This window comes from Leptosomus discolor, chromosome 25, assembly GCF_034619465.1.
Source record: "Leptosomus discolor isolate bLepDis1 chromosome 25, bLepDis1.hap2, whole genome shotgun sequence".
Classification (NCBI taxonomy): domain Eukaryota; kingdom Metazoa; phylum Chordata; class Aves; order Leptosomiformes; family Leptosomidae; genus Leptosomus; species Leptosomus discolor.
In genome coordinates this window covers 2,604,853-2,627,518 of record NC_141415.1, presented here as the reverse complement: position 1 = coordinate 2,627,518, position 22,666 = coordinate 2,604,853, and the positions used below count along the sequence as shown (strand labels likewise).

Genomic DNA, 22,666 nt, shown 5'->3' with positions numbered 1-22,666 from the left:
ACTAGGAGCACCTCATCTGCCACAGATTTCTCCAGGAGCTCCCTGGACACCCCCCACCCCTGCCCCCGATCTGTTGGCAGAGGTGCTGTGTGAACTCTGCTCTGCCCATCACCGTTCACCAAGTGGTCTTCCCTAAGCCAGTTCACTCAGACTGAAGTAGGACAGGAAACAAGCATCCAGGCAGATCCTCTGAAACACTTAGGACTACAGGCAGTGCTGAGCACCTAGGAGTGGCTTGATGGTGTCACAGCTTCTCCGAGCATCGGGGAGAAGGGACCTTGGCTGCTTTAGTACTCAAGGGTTTGAGCACCTGAATTTGGAGAATGAGTCCCAGCAGCAGGACTGCAGAGGCTGCAATGTAGCCTTCTTTGCCAAAGACATCAAGACTTGATTGTGACACTGGTGAGCATGGCATGGTATTACCCATGTGTTTCCACTCTCAGATGGGGAGGTAGGTGATGCCTGCCTTCTTCCTGAAGTGCTCCCATGGTCTGGTGGTGCCTGGCTGGGGACATCTTGGCACTGTGGCTGAAGACTGCATCTGAAGAATATTCCCAGATGCAGAATTACACTCTCTGATGTGCTTTCAGCAAATACTAATATCCATGCTTCCTTGATGCCCAGGCTTGTATCCTGTGAATGCTGTCACGGTAGCAAGAAGTGAGTCAAGAAACGAGAGGGTTATCAAAAGCAACCCCCACTCCCAGTCATTCCTATACAATTCGATGAAAAACAGCACCAAAAGACATTCTTATGCAAACACCCCTAAACAGAGGTAAAAATATCAGCAAGTCTCCATGTTGCACCTAATGAGCCCTGCCAAGAGCTGAAAAGGAGAAAAGCTTCTCAGAGGCAAAATGGAACTTGGCTGCTCCCTGAATATTTGGGCAACAAGGTTAAGACACCAAGCTGCAGCAAAGCAGGTTCAAAAGGAAGGCCGTGGAGAGTCAGTGGTGTCCTAGGACAGTGAGGAGTACTAGATTTTGGGGAGATCTGTAGGGGGTGGAGGCAGTTGGGTTGCCCTTCTACACCCGATTTCTCACAGTATCTGAGACTCCCATCCTAGCCCTTCATGAAGCCACAGACTTGTTTGACATGCAGCCCCACACCTCCCTCTGCTCCCCTTCCCAAACAACAACCCCATTCACCCACCTGTGGTGGAAGGACTATGGCCCAACTCAAGACAGAGCATGGCAGGAGAGCAGAGATTTCTCTTCCTACCATAGTAGGACTGGTATGAGATGGTGACTGTTAATGTTGTCCCTTCTTACGTTAGTCCCTCTCCTAAAATCACCAGTCCTTGCAGCAGGGTTGTGCAGGCAGGAGGTGGGACAGTCCATCTCTGTCATCCAGGCAAAGGCATGGTTATAGAGATGCTCTGGCCTGGAAATGTGCCACGAGGAGCCCCCATGTGGGAAAACAAAAAGAAGAAGCCCAAGTACATACTGGATAACAACACTGGTCTCAGTAGTAGAGACCAGGTCTTGGTAGTACCCTCCCCATCATGAGACATTTGAGGATACTGCTGCAGGGATGGGAGCAATTACAGATTCAGCTGGAGTTCTTTAAGTGTTACTAGGAAGTGCTGCATTTCACAACCTTGCACACACATTTACACTGTTTGCAAATCAAACTTCCCAGTTGCACAACCTGATGGAGGAGGGTGTTAAACTCAGCAGCGCACCACCAGCTCGGCAAAGGTGCCATTCTCATTTATCACTGGGGCAGATTGCTTCCACGTGTCCATCTGCCTACCTAGAGCCCTACCACAAATGTGTCTCCACAGTCTTGTGATTTTATAGGAGCGTTTTCAAAGCATGGGCATTGCACCTTGCTAACATTTGTTGCAGGGGCCACTATTGGTTTCTGGAAAGTTCTTGCTGAGTTCACCTATGAATGCTTCTGTAATTGTGCTTGGGAGGATAAGGCTGGGCGTTAAACAATGCTTCCCCTGAAGGGTCGTGCATCCACAAGACAAGTGCCGAGAGAGGTCTGGGGATTTGCATCCTTGGAGGTCTGCAGGACAAAGTCTCAGTCATCCTTGTCTAGATTTGACAGCAACCTGTCTTGGGTCAGGAGGTTGGCCTAGAGACCTCCAAAGGGTCCTTCCCACCAACATTTGTATGAGAAGTTGGCTTGTGCCTTGTGCAGTGCATATTTGATTATACATGTCTGAGGGAGTGTGCTCCAGGCCATGCGTTGGGATTTGTGTCCATGAACATTGGAGCCATTGGCAGTGAGCCCAAGCAGAAGCAGGATGTGTTGAGTGAACACCGAGTGCTGGGGCACAGCAGGTACATCTTCATCTCTTCCTTAACACATCAGTTTATTCGTTCCCTGATCCTTCCCTGCACAAACAGCTGCCTGCAGACGTGCTGCCCCGCCAAAGGCAGCAGGAAGGCTGGGAAGTGGGATCTTCCCCTGCTGCATCCACCGTTATTATTCTATGTGGCCCCGTCGAGCATCCCGGAGCCCGGTACGGACACTGGCGATGCCCTGCCGCGGTCTGTGAGCCCACAGATCCAGGCCAAGGGCTGCCCCGGGAGCCCGCGGGATGGAGGGACTTGGCGGGACGCGACTCGGCACGGCATGCCCGAGGGCTCGAGGGGCCACGGGGTCCCCAGGGAGCCCAGGGGGTGCCCGGCGCCGTCCGCCGCGGCGTCGCCGGCGGCTGTGGGACGGGACGGGACGGGACGGGACGGGACGGGAGGAGGGGGCCGCCCCGCCTCCCGCTTAAAGAGCCGCGGCGCCGGGCGGCCGCGCAGCGAGCTGCGGAGCGGCACCGCCCGGCACCATGCGCTCCGCCGCCGCCCTCTGCCGCATCTTCCTCCTCCTCCTCCTCCTCCTCCTCCTGCCGCCACCGCCCGCCACCGCCTACTTCGGGTCAGCGCCGCCCGCGGGGCTCGGCCCCTGGCGCCGCCTCCGCGCCGGGGCAGCCCGGGAGGGAGCGCGCAGGGTGCGCGGGGCAGCGTTGGGGAACCCCGGGGGGGAGCGCGCAGGGTGCGCGGGGCAGCGTTGGAGAACCCCGGGGAGGGGGGGGGGGGGAATTCGCAGGGTGCGCGGGGCAGCGTTGGGGAACCCGGGGGGGGTAGCGCGCAGGGTGCGCGGGGTAGCGCCAGGGAAGCCCGGGAGGGAGCGCGGGTTATCCGCGGATGCTCAGCTGAGAGGAGGCGCGGAGGCTCCGCGCGGTTGCTCGGCGCCGGGGCCGCTCGGAGCGGTGCGGGAGCCGTCCCGGCCGGGCCGCGCACCTGCAGCCCCCGGCGCATCCCCGCAGCCGCCGGGCCGCGCTGGCACCGCGGGGGCGGCCCGATGCGCTGCGGCCGGCGGGGCGCTGTGGGGGAGCGGCGTGGGAGAAAGGGGCGAGGGTGCTGGGTGTCGGCAGGAGCCTCCGCCGTGCTCCCGGGCACCCCGGAGAAAGGGGACGGGGGAAAGATCAACTCGTGGGACGGAGAAACGGGGTGGAAGATGCTTTTGGCTGGGAGCAACAGGAAGAAAAAACTGGCTTGCTTATACCCCTTGAACTAGGGTCCCTTTCTGCTCGGGATGTGAATTCGCCCCGGATGGTTGCTGGCTTTGATACCTCTCTCCAGGCGGCTTCTCTGGAGGGAAGAAGGTGGGAGGAGGGAGCTGGGGCTCAGCAGAGAGGTGTGGGTGACATGTGGGTGCTGCGGGGCTCCACGGGGTGGCAGGGGCTTAAAGCCAACCCAGGCACGGAGGGTGCGCTTTGGTGCAGAGAGGCAGAGCTGATGCTTCAGCCTGGGATATCGTGCAAGGTCACTTGGGCACACTTGTCCCTGGGCGTGTGTCCTTCTCTTGCATATTAGTTGACTTGGGTAAAGGCAAAGACGGGTTTTTAACAGGTTGGGTCAATGCAGAACTTCCTACGAAGATGGGGTTTTTTTTGTTTTGCTGTGTTTTCTGAGTAAGCTGCTTCTCAGGCAGGTTTTTCAGACTCTCTTATGGTAACCAGAGCTGTTAGTGCATTTATCACAGTGACTGTAGAAGAGACACAAACATTGATATATTCAGACACTGCTGTGAGTGATTGTAACACTCAGGACAGATCTATGCTGGCTTACACTTGTGGAGGGTCTTGGTCCCTCTCTACTGATCCTCTCATCACATGCCAGACACTTCTTCCTACATTTGCTTGCACATTTCTGCTGGCTTGGCAGCGCTCACCTAGGACAATAATTGGTATTTCGTTTCTGCTGCAAAGCTTCCTTAAAACAGCTGGGTTTTAAGTTTATTAATTGTATCATTTAGCCCAACTCATACCTAAGCACCTGCTGACACGGGAGGACTCTGCCTTGGTCGTTCGTAGCGTGAATGCTCTGTAAAGGAGTTGGATTGCGGTGAGTGGCTTTCCAGTTACAGGGGCATGTGCACGTGGCTGTACTCAGTGGAAGTGAATGTATTTGCACTCCCCTTTCAGATAACTAACACAAAGCAGTTACTGACTGTTGCTCAAGCTGGACTCTGTTGTTAAAGCAACCTGAATGATTCTTCATTTTGTGGCAATGATCTGTTTGGTATAAGCTGCTTGCTGGGCATACGAAATCTGGGTGTGCTGCCTCCTGACAATGCGTAGCTTAGGATCTGAGGCTGTAGTTTCACTTTTTAACATTTTTTTCCTTGAGGGATTTGACACAGGTGTGGCCTGCATATTCTCACCTCTTCATTTAAAAATTACGAGAAGGAATACAAGAAGGAAACTAAAGTCTAAGAACTCAGTGAGTGTTTGGTGGTGATTAATAATGTGATACATGTTTGCTTTCAAACACAAATTGGAGGCAACAGACTAGAGAGGAACATGAATATTTTAAAAGCCCTGATGTGAATGCCTGCTACGGCTCAGATAGGGAGAAAAGGCATCTCGCATCCAAATTACTACTGAATTGGAAGGGAATTCATACCCTGGTTCAGTGGTCTACCTCTAAGCTTTGCCAAATAGGAGAGTCTTAGGCACATGAGCCAGATCTTTGCTTTCCCAACACTTAATTGAGAAAACCAGCAAAGATGTAGTAAAAAGGGAAGGAGGCTTCTGCAGAGAGAGGACCTGAGCCCTTTCTGTTGTGTACAGTGGGTTTGACAAAGGTGAAGTACTGCTGGTCGACAGCGGTGCAGAAAATGCCAAGTTTGAGTCCATCAGGACAAAGGTAAGGCAAGAAGTGTACAAGGTAGTGCAGCAAAAATGGTCCAAGGGCCCATGAAAGATAAATATCACCTATAACTATACAAAATAAGCCTTACAATGGAGAAATGATGGCGGCTGTGGGCAGATCTCAGACCACGTTCCCAGTATCTGGGGTTGTTCGGCTATCTGGTGTCAGTGCACTGGCTATGCTTGAACAGCCCTTGAACTGCCAGTGCTGGGTCCAGTGCTGGGTAAATTAAAGCCTAATTTTAAGACAGTGGGCGAAAATAAGCTCTGCATGAAATGTTGTTCAGATTATGTTGGGCTTGCCTGGCTCATTAGATGCAGGAATCCAGGAGTGGCTGTCTCCCTTGCATACAGACAGTGTCCACCTCTTAACTTCCTTCGTGCTTGTTTTGTTTTCACCTTTGTTTCAATCCTCCCCTATGCTGCAGCCTCCTGTAAGGTATTCTCTCCTCATTTAGCCATGCTTTTTCTTTCAGGGTGTACAACTCCTTGGGTGGGTGGGAGTCTCTCTAGGCCTCACTAAATGCTCTCAGCCTCCTATTGCCTTCTTAGGGGCTGTGTTTCACAAAGTGAAAAGCAGTTTAGGATGTGCTGGAGGGCAAAGAGCTCCTCACAGAGCCTAAGAGGGTCCCTTCCTACAATTAGGTCAGGGCAGAAGTCAGAAGAGACCCACCTCAGGTAGGATGTTGGGCAGACAGAAGCAACAAACCTGATTAAAGCCTTCTTCTGAGGAGACCTCCACGGAGCAGGCTGCAACATGTCTCATTCACGGGCCAGTTTGGCCTGCACTCTGTGGGCAGCCAGATCTGCTGCAGCATTTCTTTATAACTTGTCCTGAAATACCTGTGGTAGGTACAGAGGCGCCAGGCTTCCTGGAATTTCACATGATGTGCTGTCTTGATTCACAGCTCCTCTTAATTCAGCCTACCTGTGTCCTCTGTATTTACTGCTAATTCTTCTCCCATCAAAGTCAGTGGCACAACTGTTGCTCATTTCATGATGCTGAGAATTTTTGGGGGGCCCTTGGTGAGTAAAAACAACATGACTTGCAGGTCTATTGAAGCTTGGGCTTGCATAGTTTTGAAAATAGCATAATATGTCAAATGGCATCTTATTGTAAATATGAGTATCTTGAAAAACGCTGTCCTCACCTCCCCTGTATCCCTCTAGAGATGTCGAGTAAGCTTTGGTTTCTGTCCAGTTAGCCCAGTTACCTACATTTCTTTGTTTTCTTTGATAACTGTTTGTTACTGCAGCGTTTCTCTGACAAATCTAATGGATCAAATGTACTATAGTTAGGGACTCTCCTGTAGAGTTCTGAGTGCTCCTGGAAAGATTTCTGAATATGTTTCTCTTCCTGTTGAGCTGATAAATTAAATGCTCATATTACTTACAGGATGCACAATCATTCCTCAAAATACTGTGTATCAGGAGCATTTGTTACAGCATCTTTTTTTGCGTTGTCAGTCACACAGAACACTGGGATATTTAAAAAGAGTATATCAGCAGAAAGAGAGCAGAAATGGAGAGGGTAGGCAACTTTCGGCTGAGACTTGAAAAGATGGAGTCTGTAGTGACTACCACAACAGAGATGACATGAAACTACAGATGCATTGAATAGGTAAGGGCTTTTCACGGTTGCTTTTTGATTATCTTCAGTTCCCAGATTCTCTTTAGTCACTATCTCAGGGTATCATATTTTCTAAAACATCATCCCACTGGGTGTTGAGTGTTTCATGTAGGGAACGCTCTAGGGAATGTGGCCAGTCCGGAGTTAGACTGAAAAATCTGGTCTCCCATGTAATGATTGACCAGACTGCTGGACTGGGTTGGATGGTCAGCAGCAGGGAGGGCACTGCCCCTGAAATAAAGGGCTGCATGGAGATATTTCATGTGACTCTGTTGAGAGGTGGAAGGGTTTAAACCAAGAGCAGATAAAGATGAAGAACCCAGTGCAGTTAGAGTGACCCAAGTCAGCTGGTGCATAGACACTGATTGCAATGGTTCCCAGCTAAATCCTTACAGCCTCACGTGCCTCTCATCCCAAAACAACCAGCTCTTTTGATGTAACAATTTTATATGCTGTTCTCTGTGGAGTTTCAGGAGAATTCTTTTTAAAAAACAAGTCTGTATCTGGACACTTCATCTGCTGCCGTTCCCAAGCAGAAAAGCCCATTTCAAAGGATTCCAATTCATAACCTCACATAAACCTCACCTGAGTTTTTAATTCAAGCTCAATTTCTTTGTGGGGAGCAGAAAGCTTGACAGAAAACCTGGAGGATAACAGGTAGAAAGATACCTGCCAAAGGGTCTGAAATGACAACTCTGATGGGCAAAAGTAAAAAAACCTTTGAGATCAATAGTTTATAACAAGATGCTGCTTTGGGGATTTCTGCCACCTTCTCTGTAGACAGTGGGTGGTACAAAGATGGGAGATCATCCCATTTAGTCAAGACAGTACAACACTGCTGCTGGCCACCCATTTGTCCAGGGGAAAATATTGAGGATTAAATTGTGTTTCTTCTGATAGGATTAAAACTCTATTCCACTGAGCTGTCAGGGAGAGAGAGCTGAGGACCTGCTGTGCACCATAGTGGCCTCGATTTGATCTGTCATTGTCCCATATTCTCTTAACCTTTCCTGAATTCTTGTTGCAGCTACCTGTGGGGTGTAGATATTTCTGCGGAACATGAAAGGCCCGTGAAATCAGATATGGAGTACTGTTGTGGCTCCCTTTGATTTTTCTCCTTACTTGGGAAAGGTAGAAAAGGCATATTTTTAGGGGGTTTTAAGACCTTTCAGATCCAGAGGACATTGGGCATTGCACAGGAACAGGCTCTCATTAAAAGTCTCTTAAGCAGCTGGAATGTGGCTGGAAGGAGATTAAAGGAAATAGATGAATTTAGCAAAGTGCTTAGACAGAAAAATAGAGAGAAATAAAAGTTTGAGATCCTTATTGTTCTTTCAGATTGCTAGCAGGTGTGCATTAATTCAAAGAGTTTACTTTTTTTTGCCGTATGATCTGTAGATAATAAACTCTAAATCATCTAAAAACCATGTGCATTTTGCCTAACTGCAAATATCTGCATATTTTATATTTAATCTTGTAAGAATGTTCTCGTACTGCGATCTCAATCTGATCCTGTGTTAGTCTTACCCTAACAAAACACAGTTACAGTCAGAGGCTGCAAGCCTCTACTCATACGGGCAATCTTAGCTGTGTCTGTTCGGACTCTGTGAGTGGCTTCTGCTGCTGGCTGCGCCACTGGTCAGCTGCACGACCTTGCGCAACTCCTTTAATTTCTCTGCCTGCTTACCTAAAGTGAAAGATACGTGAGACAGTAGTTTTGAAAGTTACGTCTGTGCACTGATCTTACTCAATGAATCCCAATCTCTGTAGGAGCCTCCAAGCACAGCGGTGTAATTTTTTCTTTTCAATTCACATGTCTTAGATAACGAGTGTGGTAGTTCACATGAGGGAGACTTTCACAGAAAGGTATATTCCAAGTAGCTTTAGTTATATGTCTTAGATTAACCAATTTACTGCTTATTTAGTTTACTCCTGAGTGCATTATTTCCATCTGTTTATTTCCATCCTATGTTTCTAGAGGAAAAACAAGTTTCTTTTTGTGTTGGAACTTTAGAAATTAAAAAAAAATAATAAAAAAGAAATATTAATTAAGTCTGCCTGTGCAACCAGCTATTTGTGTAGGATGCTGTATTACCTCTGTCAGAATTCAAAGTATCGATGGATCAAATTTTAGAAAGTGTTTTTCCCATGAAGCTTCTGCTTTGCATAGTGTAAAAGATGAATTAGACTTGGTGTCTTTGCTCTGTGTGTGGTCCCAGGCTGTATTTGCTGTGCACTATTGAAATTGCTCTGAAAATGGAATCAAATTCTTCTAAGGTGGTTTTTATAGTGCCTATGATTATTATATTTGAGTTTTACACAAATACTAGCATCCAACATCCTTCAGGGTCTGAAGAATACAATACCACCTTCTCCTAAATCTTGTTGGCCACTGGTGGGTCATAGGACATCCTTGAGATAATCCCTGTCCAAGACTGTAGGAACAGCTGTCCTGGGTCAGACCAAGGGTTCATGTAGCTTCACAACCTGGTTTCAACACTGGGTAATAATAAACATGAAGGCAAAAGCATATAAAGGAATAGGATAGCAGAAAATGATGCTCTCTCAGAATACTCTCTGGCTTCTGACAGCCGATACCTCAAGGATTTCCTGTCAAAGTAGCTTTGTGATTAATGGTCTCTTATGAATTTTTATTCTATGGTTTTGTATGAATGCATGTATACGTTAGCATCCCTAGTGTCCTGCATTAAGAAGGGCTGCAAGTTTAACTACAGTCTCTGTATCCCATTTAATTTATTTTTAGTCTATCAATTAATAAGTTAATATAATTCCCCCTGGTTCTTGTATACTAGAGGTATGAATAATCTCTCTTACTCACTTGCAGGTCAGACATGATTTTACAACCCTGTGTTCTCCTAGTATTCCTTTTTCTTCTAGTGGAAATTGTGGAAGATAGTGGGTCTGTGTATTTGACTTCATACGCAAGCTATTTTGGAAATCCGTCAACTTTACCAGTCCAAGTAGACTGTAGCATCTGGCCTATCCTTGGTCTTTCTGTTCAATGACTCCTCCAAAGTAGGTTTATGAGGCATGACCACGTTCTACAGAAGACCCTTCTCCACTGTTCTCTGTTTAACGTTTGCCCACTAATTCTACTCTATTCTTAGAGTTTCTGACAACTTGCCTGGTACAGCTCTCTCCTGTGCTATGTAGATCACCACATCTCAGAAAAATCTGAAGATCCGTTTGCCACCTTTTCTCCCTTTTACACTCATGTGGTTTTAAGAAATGTCTTTTGTACCACATTTTCCTTCCTGAGTCAGCACTCTGATGTGAATACTCTGACAGCCAGTGAGCTACAGAAGAGCACAGAGTCTTGACTTTACAGTTGCTACTTGAGGAAATGCATCAAAGCCCCTGACAAACCTGGGGGAGCTCAATAACCCTTAGTTAAATTGTGTCTGCTTAAGGTCTGATTTTCTGATTTTAACTTTCATCCTATGGTTCTTGCTTTGCTCTTTACCACTAGACTAGAGCACTGCCTACTGTATCTTTTCCCCATGAGAAGGGGTTCACAGATTTTAGGCCAATATCATAGGCCCTTGGGATGAGCATGTATAATGATAAGAACAAAAAGTGAGCAGGTTTTTTTGTAATTCTCTGTTTTATTCATAGTTGACGTCATACTATTGGGCTCCTTCGGAAATAGAGCCATCAAGCCTCCATACTAGAGCTCCTGCTGCTTCTGAAGCCCCTGTGAAAAGGAAGAGCTGAGAGCTGATCACATGTTTCATAGGAAGCAGATGACTAGTCTAAATTGTCAGTGAAGGTATGACTGCTCTCTCAAAAATATCTGAGAAGGGATGAATGCCAGTTTACCTAGGATGGAGGACACTAAAATGAGGATGGACACTGGCAGGAGGGGAGCTCTTTTTGTTCAGAAAAGGGATTTTTGAGAGTTAGGATAGTTGGCATGGGTGGTAGTTCTGCTGGTATGTGGACAATCAGTAGCTTGGTATACAGGACTTTAGTAAAATTGCATATGTGGCTTTCAAGCAGTGAGCAATTTCAGTGTTGATATATGAGTCTCTTCAGCTCCTCTCTCCAGCGCCAGTTCCCTTTTTCTTATTTCTGCTCTCTGTGCTGTGAACTTGGGAAACTCTGCTGCATGGAAGCGCAGATGCTGTATGGCAAACGGAGAATAACTACACCTCACATTTAACTTGTTGACAAGTGCACTTTCCTGGGATGCGAGTGCTGGATCCCACTACCAGGAAAAGTCCAGGTCTCTGACTTACATGAGTGTTGCTATTCCCCCAACTGATGCAATAGCAACACCTCTGCCTGAACCCAGCATTGTTGCAGTGAGTTAGGTACAGCCTGAACATCCCTAAGAAGTCAGACTTTTGTCCGACTCTCAGCTTCTGTTGCGTCTCCCTGCCCATACTGGAGTTGGCATATCTTGAGCTTCGGAGCTTGCGCAGAGCATGTGCTTATGCACCCAGGGAAATATAACTCTAAGGAGCACACGTATCGGTTTCTAAGCACCACAACGAGTCAGGCAAAGTGGTCAAGGTTGCTCATCATGTGTTGGTCTCACTCATTTGGGTCAATCTAGTGTCCTTCACCACAGTTCCTACAGCTCAGGACTGCTGCATGTCCCTTGTGCACCAGCTGTTGCTGCCCTCTGTGTGCAGCGTTTGGTGCCAGATAGAGCTTTGAACTGTGCAGTCTGAATTGCTCTCTGAAGCTCATCAAACCATGTTAATTCCAGTTTCTTCAGCTGAAACCTGCCCCCAAATATCTGTCTGTTTCCAGTATTGCCTGTTTATTTCTTGGCTCTCACTGGACCATCTCATGTTTCTGTCCCCCAGTTCAGCAGTGACAACGGGATTACGAGATTCTTCCCACTTGGTTTCTAAAGTTTAATACCTGCTGCATGTTTCACAATGATTCCTTGGTTCTTGATTAGTTTGCAGGTCTCTGGATGATTTCCATGTGTCAGTTAATCGCACTTGTTCCTAATTATGGTGGTGTGAGTGCATCTGGAGGTTGTAGGATACTGTGAGAATGAATGCGGAAGTGCTGGGGTTAGGTCAGCTGAATTGGGCTGTAACTCCCATGCCTGGGTAGATTAGATTGACTACAGAAAGATCTAGACATCTAGCTCAGATATAGATGACTATAAAATATGTGGAGGACTAAAATTGCAGCTGTGGTGCTTGACTTGCATCCTCCATAATGAAGGTTATATCCCTGATAAGAGTATGGTCTTGCTTCATAGAATCATTGAATGGTTTGGGTTGGAAGGGACCTTGAAGATCATCCAGTTGCAACCCCCTGCCATGGTCAGGGACACCTTCCACTAGATAAGATCTCTCAAAGCCTCATCCAACCTGGCCTTGAACACTTCCAGGGAGGGGACAGCCACGGCTTCTCTGGGCAACCTGTTCCGGTGTCTCACCAGCCTCACAGTAAAGAACTTCTTCCTAATATCTAATTGAAATCTCCCCTCTTTCAGTTTAAAGCCGTTACCCCTTGTCCTATCACTACATGCCCTTGTGAAACATCCTCTCATGCTTTCCTGTAGGCTCTCTTTAAGTACTGGAAGGTCGCTAGAAGTTCTCCCCGGAGCCTTCTCTTCTCCAAACTGAACAACCCCAACTCTCTCAGCCTGTCCTCACAGGGGAGGTGCTTCAGCCCCTGATCATCTTTGTGGCCCTTCTGTGGACTTGCTTCAACAGGTCCATGTCTTTCCTGTGCTGCGGGCCCCAGAGCTGGACATGGCACTGCAGGTGAGGTCTCACCAGAGCACAGTAGAGGAGGAGAATCACCTCCCTTGACCTGCTGGCCACGCTGCTTCCGATACAGCTCAGGATATGTTTGGCTTTCTGGGCTGCAAGTGCACATTGCTGGGTCATGCTGAGTTTCTCGTCAACCAACACCCCCAAGGCCTTCTCTGCAGGGCTGTTCTCAATCCACCCATCGCCCAGCCTGCATTTGTGCTTGGGACTGCCCCGACCCATGTGCAGGACGTTTTACTTGGCCTGTCAAGGTCCTTCTGGATAGCTTGAAGAGTTGAGTTAGAAATGTCTGTCTTTTGTGGAACCACGTATGTTTTCATTTTGGTCACCTCCCTTGGTTAAAATTCTTTACTTGTGAACTGGAGTGTGGTAGACAATGTGGACACTTGTCATATTTGCCGGCACAGACTTTCCTCTCCTCTCTCTGCCGGCACAGATTGGCATTTGTTGTGCGGAAACATACACCTGGAAACACAACCAGTTAGACCTGGTCAGATAAATCAGCTGTGAGAGAGCCATGATTTTACAAGGAACTTGATAACGGTGCAGAGGTGAAGAATTTCACTCTCTGCACTGCTGTGGGGAATTCTTGTTTGGCATTGTACCAGCTTACTAACTAGTGTCCATCTCCATCTGGCTTGGTTTGCTCAGGCACTGAACTGTGCAGGGAACATGATGGAGAGTCGCTGCACTGCTGGTGGGGGTGGCAGCAACCAGGTAGTCTTTGTAGACATGCTTCAGAGATTGCTCCTGATTGCATCCCTCCGTATCCAGCTTTGCTTGTCTGACTCCCACACTCACTTCATGGAGCAGCATAGCCCAGTTTGCCTGACTCGGGGAGAGGAACAAGAACCAACTGGCTCATCTCTTCGTCCATGTTGAACTACCTGTGGACTTCCAAAGAAAACGACAGGGTTTGTGGGAGGGGAGGTGTAGTCTGCAAATGTTACTATTGGGGCTGAGTTGTGTCCACAAATAAAGGCTTTAGGACATTTCCATTGGTTTTGGTATTTTTCTGGGTGGGGGAGTTGAGGCACTCTGTGATTCTTACCTGTTTGGTAATCAGGAGAGGCACTCCTGATCAGTGTTGTGCAAATGCATGACTCTTCCCAGCTTGTTTGCAACCCTCAAATCTTGCATCAAAGTAAAATTACTTCTCTGTGTTTTCAAGCATCCTAAAGATATTAAGGACGATAAATTTTGCAAGAAAAATATTTTCTTGCCATGAAAAGTGAAACCATTTATCTCTAAAATTTGTGACATTTTTCAGCTGAATTACATATAAACACATACAAGTGCATTGCCATTGCATTGGGAAAGACATTTTTAGTTGAACTTTCCTTTATTTTTTCAGCAAGAAAATGTTTCCAGCAAAAGTCGTGTTTGCTGTAGAAAGGTAATCATTGATAGTGCCTCCCTGTTGGTCTTCCCCAGGTATTTTCAGTGGCATGGTACCAGTGCACCCAAAACCCTGGAAGGACATGGTTAATGCTTGATGGAGTTAGGACAGAGCTGTGACCTACAGTGACCTGCAGAACCATTGAGTAAAACAAATCTCTGTGTGTGATGGTCAATGTACTGTGAAGGAAACAAAACTGCAGTGGTGTAAACATGTCCTCTTCGTAGAGTCAAGAAAACTTCCCACCTGAGGCTGCTGGTGACAACACACGTGCATTTCTTCTTTCTCCCCACAGCATTAGTCTGCTACTTTGCCTTGGTGTGTGGTGGAGATGGGATATTAGATCTAACCGATCTGTAGTGATTAACCTTCTGAGCTGGTAAAGTACCCTGACCAGCAGCTTTCTGAATATCCTTCCCTCTGATCACCTTTTCTCTTCCATGATTGCCCTCTCCCATAACACACTGCTTTTTCTGCTTCCTTTCAGCTTGACTGGAAAAGAAGCTCTGACCCACTTCCCATCCCTGGGACCCTCCACAAACTCTGCCCAGGGGAAGGTACACGTGAAGCAGTGTGACTTGCTGAAGCTGTCCCGCAAGCAGAAGAGGCTGTGCCGGAGGGAGCCTGGCTTGGCAGAGACCTTGCGGGATGCCATCCGGCTTGGGATCATGGAGTGCCAGTACCAGTTTCGCAGCGAGCGCTGGAACTGCAGCCTGGAGGGACGGACCAGCCTGCTGAAGCGAGGTACAAGGTAGTCTTTTGTTTGCAGTATAAAATCTCATTTGGTGCTGTGGCCCCTGGAATATGCATCTTTTTTTTTTTTTTTTTTTTGCCTAGGAATGGGAGCTGTGCAATTTGGGCCCTTTTGCCACAAAACTTGCCTTATCCTTATCTTTCCTGTCTGGTTTGTCATAGGTTGAAAAGTAGAAGGAATTTCACACCCTTGACCTTGTGAATTTTTGTCCAAGACCAGAGTTTCCTAGACTGACCATCTTCCTTGGCTGGCAATCAGGGGTTATACTGTGAAAAATAAGGGTTCATGCTTTATGTCAAGGGACATTTTAAGAAAAGACTTTTTAGCTCTTTGGATATTCCGTATGTAAATCTCTGTTGTTCTCAGATACAGAATTTAATCCTAATTTACTGTTTGAAAATGTCATTTATCATCATTAAGGCATTTCTGTGATTCTGTGATTTCAGTGCATGTTGATAAATATCTCCTAAGATTCTTCCACACATATTTGAAGTTTCTGCAGAAGTTCAGACAGAGTGGACACTTTTCAGCCACTGTCTTCTGTTGCACAAAATGCTTTAGAGGAAGGAAATGTCCTGTAAGTTCTGAATTTGAGGTAGGAGAGAGCATAATAAATCCTTCAATTTATAAGAACTTGAGAAAAATAGAATGAGGACAGACCCTGAAACTATTTCTTAATAAAAGTTGCCAAAACATGCATATACACTTTGCTAAACTTGTCCTCATCCAAACAATGCCTGACCACATGCTACTGAGTTTCAGCCCTTCAATAACGTTTAGTAACATTTACTAAGTTTCAGTCTTCAGTATTACTGAGTTTCAGTCCTTTGATAATGTTTAGTAACTTAATGTTTTAAGAAAAGGGGCCCAAATAAGCCAATATTAACTTTCATGAAATAAAATCTTGATTTTAATTAGCTTTGGGATTGAAACTTTTTAACATTTCAATTTAAAATTATCCAATTTTATTAATGTGAATATTAGGTTAATATTTTAGTAAACCAGCACATGTCAGATGAGATTTAATTCATTGCAAGGCTCTATTGTGAATTTTTTTAGCACACTGTGGAAGAAGCTGTTCATGATAATTTTGACTGACTTTCTGACATCTGTACCTTCATCAACCTCAAATTACTTGAAAATGACAATTGAATAATCTTCATCTTCAAATAGCTGGAAAACATTTAATTATCTCGTGGTGGCATGCCTCAACATTTCCATTGACTCCTGACTGACAAAATAAAATATCACCTGTAATTTAAAACCTGTTTTGGCAGATGAGGATAAGTGTTTGAAAACTTTTATTACACAATCTTAAGGATCAAATGATGATTTAATACCAAAAAGTATGCTATATACATCTCCTATATGAGAGGACAGTTGGCTGGAAGCAATTACTAGTTCTCATTTTCCTTTAACTTGCAAATAGGTTAGATTCTTTCACAAAGAACATGAGCACTTTCAGCTGCCACTTTTGATCTGTTTCTCACATATTCCTACTGCTGCTTTGTTGCTGCCTTTAAAATTGTTAGTCAGACAACGGACTATGCTCATTTCACCCAAGTAGTGATGAAGAGTTTCAGAAATGTTTAAATCATTTGATGTTGCCATGGTCCTAGAGAAGCCATAAAGAAAACCACACACTTCTTAACAGTCTTTGATGGTCTTATGAGTGCAAGAGGGGAGAAAAGATCATGTCCCACTGAGATGGTTCATTTTTGTAAAAGGTGAAAAGCCCCACTTAATTTGCAGTCACAACTGAAAAACTGCTATGACTGATTCAGATCATTGAGGCTTTTCCTGCTTCTAGAGATGCCACCATCTTTTTTCCTCTATTTACACACTTTTAGTAAGTAAAAAAAAAAAAAAAGTGAAGGGCTTTCTGGCTTTTTTCACAGTCTGCACATTGGTTGTTTTACACTGACAATCCTTCGGATACAACTGGAAAACTCCTTTTGCATAACCTACAGTCCTTCGATGACTATTACTCTTCACTGATCCCTGCAAAATCCTTCTGCATCCGTTCTCCACTTCTTTGAAAATCCATGGAATTAGTTAGATTTCAAATGATTCTGGAGGGACATTTCAGGCCATCTTGTTGCATGGTGGCAGTTAGTGTCTTTATAAAAAGTTTGTAAAGCAACGATAATCTTTTGGTCTCCAAGGTGTGCCATAAGGGCAGTCAATTGCTGCTGGAGGTCAGGTAAGCAGTATTTCATCTCGAACAACATGGTGATTTTGGGAAAATAAATACCTATAGCAAAGAAGCTCAAATCCAGCCACTCTGAAAAATCCTTCTTGAGAAACAAGCAGTCTGCAATACTTCCATCCATTAATCCATTTCTTTGCTTCCTGTTGGTTAGATTCTTTGACCTTCAACCAGTGGTTTCATTGATCTAGGAATGGTAGAGCACAGGAGTGGTAGCTTGGAGACACAGAATTTCCACTATTAGAGATTTTAAGAACTGAGTTGGACAAAGCCCTGAGCAACTTTATCTGGCATTGGAGTTCGCCCTGCTTGGAGCAGGAGGTTGTACTAAAGACCCTGAGAAGTCCTTCCATCGTGAATGTTTCTACAATTCTATAGCTTTCTGGTCTGCTCTTTTTTGTTTGTTCAGTTGGTTGTTTTTTTTTTAAAAAAAATTTGGTTGTATGGCTTTGTTTGTTTGTTTGTTTTTTTCCAGAGAGATGTCTCTTCCACTTGCTCTGAAATGCTCACACTATCTTTGTTGTAGCACTGAAAAATCTTTGACCTTGAGCATCTTTCCTTTGGCAGAATCACCACATGGCTAAACTCCTCCTATTATAGTTTTCCTTGTGGTCTAGAGCGCACCACACCACAGCACAGTGCCTTGCCATGCAGCAAAAGTCTTTTCTGTATTTATAGGCTGCTGGGCTAAGAAATAATTCCAGAGAGCTCAGGGGAAGACTTGGACACGTGCGAGGTCCTACCAGGGGGAGCTGGCTTGCTTTAACATCTTGAAATTCAATTCTGTGCTGGATGTTTGCAACCTAACTGCCCAGTGAAGTCATATGCATTTAGATGTTTGCCCTTGCACCGAGTGGTTAAGATTTCATTTAGTCACTAGCAACACAGTCAACGGGGTCAGGAGAGTGACTCATCCCTAAACCAGACCCTGACAGCCTGGGCATTGTCTCCAAGCTCTGCTGGATGTGGTGACAACAGCTCCATTGATATAGCGGGAGGATAGGTAACCAGGACACATGGAGAAACCTAATTTTATATCTTCTCTACTCATGCTTGTTGGGGCTGATTGCTACTAATTTGTGCTATGTCCTACTGAAAACCCAGCTTCAACAGCTGCTCTGTTGCTCATTGTTATTCCATAAGGGCTTAAGGACCATTCAATTTTTCCTTTATTCATGTGATTTGTGAATTAAACAATTAAAGGGTGATCAATCCCTTCTTACAAAGTAGAAGGAATCATCTTAGACTTTTCAGACAAGCATTTGGCAGCCTGGTGACATTGAACCTTTGCCATAAAAGGAGGTTGAAGGGGGGGAGGAGAAAAAGGAGACTATTTGAAAGTATGCTTGTTATCTTCAGTTACTGCTGTCTGCAGTGGCCTGACCACAAGCAATGGTCTTTGATTTCAAGTGGGTTGAAATCTGGCCAGCACTTACGTGGAGTGCCACAGAAGAAACCAAACCACCACTGGTCAGAAATAGCAGAAGCAGTGTGGTATTCCACAAAGTCAGATTTAGCAGTGTATGTGGAGCTGACTGGTACTGCTAACTTTATATGGTATGGGAAAGTGTTTCTAAAATGCTCTCCTCTCTTCTGGTATCAGTATGTCAGATAGGATACTGGGTATCTGGTAGGCATTTGGAGATTAGATTCTGGAATTATTTTTCAGATTCAGGATCTCAAACGTATTTTATCCTCTCTTAGGTCCTTCTTTTGAGTTAGCCACTGTTTGAAAATGCGTGAGCATCATGTTGTTAGCCATAATCTGTATTGACTGTCCCATACTAGCTTTTCCAAAACTTTTGATGGATGTGGTGACATTTTTTCATTATTCTTCCAGTACCCTGACAGGTTTTACAGAGCATCATCAACCAGACAGCTTAGCTGCAAGTTACTTGTCCCAGTGATACAGCAACTAAAATGGTGAGGTAGAAAGCAGCTTGTTAATTGGTCTCCTTGAACTCCTCCACATGTTCTTGACTCTCTCATCCACGTCCATACTGTTGCTAGATCTTTCATCTAAAATTCTGGAATTCCAAAGAGCTTCCATGAGGTCTGTATTGAAGTTGCTAATGCAGCCTCTCCATTATGTTCACGATTAGTCAATTTTTCATTCTTCTTACTGATACCTATCAGAAGAACGCTTTGTCCTGTTCTCTGGTCAGATTTATGTCTGGATCTCAACAGTCAGTGGTCTGATCTGTTATTACAGCTGGATTCTTTGAGGGAACAGAATGATGGAAAGATTTGAGGTTGGACTGAATGAATTCTGGAGGTGCCTTCCAACCTTTGCTCAAAGCAGGACTGACTGCAAGACTAGATCAGGTCTCTGTGGTTCTCTCTTTATCTTCCATTTTTGGGGGAAACAGGTTTCATTCTGACGTGGAAGGAAATTTAGAATTTTCCAATGTGGAATATTTGTTTGCTTCAGTGTGTTTTCTTCCATGCAATCTACAAGTTTATTTTTCAAAAATGAAATTTTCTCTGTTTTGGCCAATCCTATCCATTCCTGTACTCTGAGCTATTGATCAGTCACCTGTCTTTCTCTTCCCTGCACTACTTCCTAAATTGTGGACGTGTTAAGCAATTTCCCATTAATAGTTTTGTTTCTTGCAAATGAACTCTAGAGGAAATATTAAGATTTTCCCCTGGATTAAATAGGAGAGGAAGTAGGTAATCAAAACAAAATATTTTGGGGTTTAGATCAGGTTTGTGTCAATCAGGGTTTTCTGGAACTTCTGAGGAGCTCATGGGTGTCATATCAACATACCCATTCCTATATGATCTCATGTCTGCAGATTGAATTTCTATTCAGGCACTGTACCTTCTTTCCTGGTTAAAATGTCATGGTGTATCATGGTCACCTCAGGGCAAATGTAGCCAAGCTTTAGGAAGGAGAACAGCTTCAGAAAGCATCCCCACACTCACTGGGAGTAGATAATTTACAGGGAAGCCAGAAAGCCCACTCACGTGCGGAAGAGCTGTCCTTCTTGCCCAAGATGTACTTCAACGTGGAACCACATCCAGTCAAACTACACATGATCTTTCCATATGAAATACTACAACTGTGCCAACACAGTCCCAATTTAAAACGTCTGTAAATAACAGGTCAGATTTTTAAAATATTTTTTCAGTCTCTACTAAATATTTACTGATTTTAAGCCACAACATGGTTTCAATGGCGGTCTCTGTTCACACCTATCAGCTCTGCAGTGAGGATGAGGAGAAATGGAGCTTCATGACTGTTGCTTTTTGTGGTTGAATATTTTCCCAGCACTGTTTGGCTGTTGCCAATCATCCCTTGGTTCATGAGTGGTCTGCTGTCTCCACACTGAATCAGTCACAGCCACCACGTGACACTGGGGCGTTACTATACCAGTTACTTCAAACATAATACTGAGTTTCTCTGCTAGGAATGGTGTGCAGGTAACAGAAGAGTTTTGTCTCTTTGTATTTCTAAGTATTGTCCTTGGTTTTATTTCATGCACAGTCAGGGGAGCCAGTGAGGTGGATGAACACCTTATTTTGCCTTTCCTGCTCCTACCCTCTCCTAATCCTTCTCCTGTGCAGGTTTTAAGGAAACTGCCTTCCTCTATGCAGTGTCTTCTGCAGCTCTCACCCACTCCTTGGCCAGAGCCTGTAGTGCTGGGCGCATGGAGCGCTGCACCTGTGATGACTCCCCAGACCTGGAGAACCGCAAGGCCTGGCAGTGGGGTGTTTGTGGAGACAACCTCAAATACAGCACCAAGTTCCTGAAAAAATTCTTGGGTCAGAAGAGGATTGGCAAAGACCTGCGGGCCAAGGTGGACATCCACAACACCAATGTTGGCATAAAGGTGAGGAGCTGCACTAGCAGGCCTAGAATGAAGTTAGGACTCAGAGTAAGTCTTCCAACACATCCTCAGCCAAGGCTGTTTGTGAGAGGGCTGTTCCCTGCCTCTACTGAAACCAGACCTGTTTACTTGTGTGTTGTGGACCTTACAGTACTGAGAGCTCCCTGGAAAGTCTCCTGAACTCTGATGTGAGGAGCTGCATGTTGAGTGGCAGAGTAGCATCCTGTACCCTTTAGCGGTATTGGGGCTGAGTGATAGCAATATGCAGCACGGTAACAGCTGTAGCACTTAATGGCTGAATTACTCCATGTGTTACACCACGGCCACAGGGAGTTTTGAGAAGAGCTAGAGCTTCAGAACTGGTCTGACATGTGAAGCAGATTAAGGGTTGACACTTTTGAGATCAGTTACGAGTCTGCTGGTGATTTGCTATGGAACTTGTCATGTCACAGATTTGGGTCAGGGAGACCATTAGATCAAGCATTTTGGCCTATATGTTACAGGCTACTGACTTACCATTGTTTACCATTTACTGAGTCCAATTACTTTCTCGATTAGAGTACTGTCTTCATTTGAATATGCCAAAGAGAATCCACCATGCTGGAGATGCCCAGTTTTATGGTTGACTACTCCTGCTGTTCCAAATAGCATTAGTAAGAATTTACTCAGTATTCAGCCATTTGTCCTCATTTCAGCTTTCTGCTCTCTGGTTCGATAGCCAGCCCTTTAGCCATTCCATCGTTTTGTTTTGTTATTTAGTTTTTCTCCCATAAAATAGGGTTAGTATCAGTAAAACTGAAGTACTTCCAGGCTGTCTGCAATCTGAGGTGTTGCCTCTACGCAGAATTAGCCTCATGGTCCTGGCAGATAATGACTACCACTTCTCTTCCTCATCAGGCTGTGAAAAACGGTCTCAAAACCACATGCAAGTGCCATGGTGTCTCTGGCTCATGTGCTGTCCGGACATGCTGGAAGCAGCTTTCACCTTTCCATGAGATTGGAAGACTGCTGAAGCTGCGCTACGATGATGCTGTCAAGGTCTTCAGCACCACCAATGATGCTGTGGGACACTCGGAGCTGGCTGGCCCACAGAGACACAGCCATTCCCCCAAGCACCCTGCTTCACCCCGCTCTACTGACCTAGTGTATGTGGAAGACTCCCCCAGTTTCTGCCGTCCCAGTAAATACTCCCTGGGAACTGCTGGGAGGACCTGCTCTCGGGAAGGCAACTGTGACAGCATGTGCTGTGGACGAGGCTATAACACCCAGAGCCGGCTGGTTACCTTCTCTTGCCACTGCCAGGTGCAGTGGTGTTGCTATGTTGAGTGCCAACAGTGTATGCAGGAAGAGGTGGTCTACAGCTGCAAGCAGTAAAGACAGTGCTAGTGGGTCAAGACAAGTCATAGAGTACAAGGAAGCAGTAGGGAGAGAGAGACATGACTTTCTGCTGTGGGGTGAGGGCAAAGGCAAGCACCAAAAATGTCCAGTGCTCCTCTTATCTCAGTGTTGAGATCCTCTGATCTGGGGAGAGCCCCTGTATGAGGGGTGAAAAACAGAGGTTTTGCCAGGTATCAGATCAGGAAGGAGGGACAGAGAGTGGGGTTAATGTGGGGACAGTAGAAACACTGAAGCAGTCAAAATATCTCCTTTGAGCTAAAACTTGTACTCTCATCTGCAGGAATATTCCCCTCCTCCATCCCTCACTTGCACATGTATATGCATTGGGGTGGTGACATTGAAATAGTGAGGGCTTGAACCCTGGCTCCTGGAAAGAAGAGAATTAAGGGACCAGGGAGGCAAATAGTCAGACTGGGTCCTGATGTAGCAGGGACAGCTCTGTTTCTGCACCAAGGCAAAATGACTCTGGCAGCAGGGGGTTTTCAGTGCTGTTCTCTGGGAGCTCGTTGAACTC

The 22,666-nt window shown here is 45.7% G+C and overlaps 1 protein-coding gene across 1 annotated transcript; it reads left to right on the top strand.

Annotated features, from left to right (window-relative positions):
- The first annotated feature begins 2,794 nt into the window (after positions 1–2,794).
- WNT9B (Wnt family member 9B) lies at positions 2,795–22,128 on the top strand. The gene is made up of 8 exons (XM_086478165.1): positions 2,795–2,883; positions 5,084–5,159; positions 5,593–5,603; positions 7,822–7,881; positions 10,864–10,927; positions 14,441–14,702; positions 20,492–20,757; positions 21,652–22,128. The coding sequence occupies exons 1-8, from the start codon at positions 2,795–2,797 to the stop codon at positions 22,126–22,128; spliced, it is 1,305 nt and encodes a 434-aa protein (XP_086334291.1).
- Positions 22,129–22,666: the final 538 nt, after the last annotated feature.

Excerpts from the sequence above, each read along its gene's own strand:
- WNT9B (XM_086478165.1), top strand. The coding sequence starts at position 2,795 with ATGCGCTCCGCCGCCGCCCTCTGCCGCATCTTCCTCCTCCTCCTCCTC. Across the intron at positions 2,884-5,083 it reads CCCGCCACCGCCTACTTCGG|TGGGTTTGACAAAGGTGAAG; the intron begins GTCAGCGCCGCC and ends TGTTGTGTACAG. Across the intron at positions 20,758-21,651 it reads ACACCAATGTTGGCATAAAG|GCTGTGAAAAACGGTCTCAA; the intron begins GTGAGGAGCTGC and ends CTTCCTCATCAG.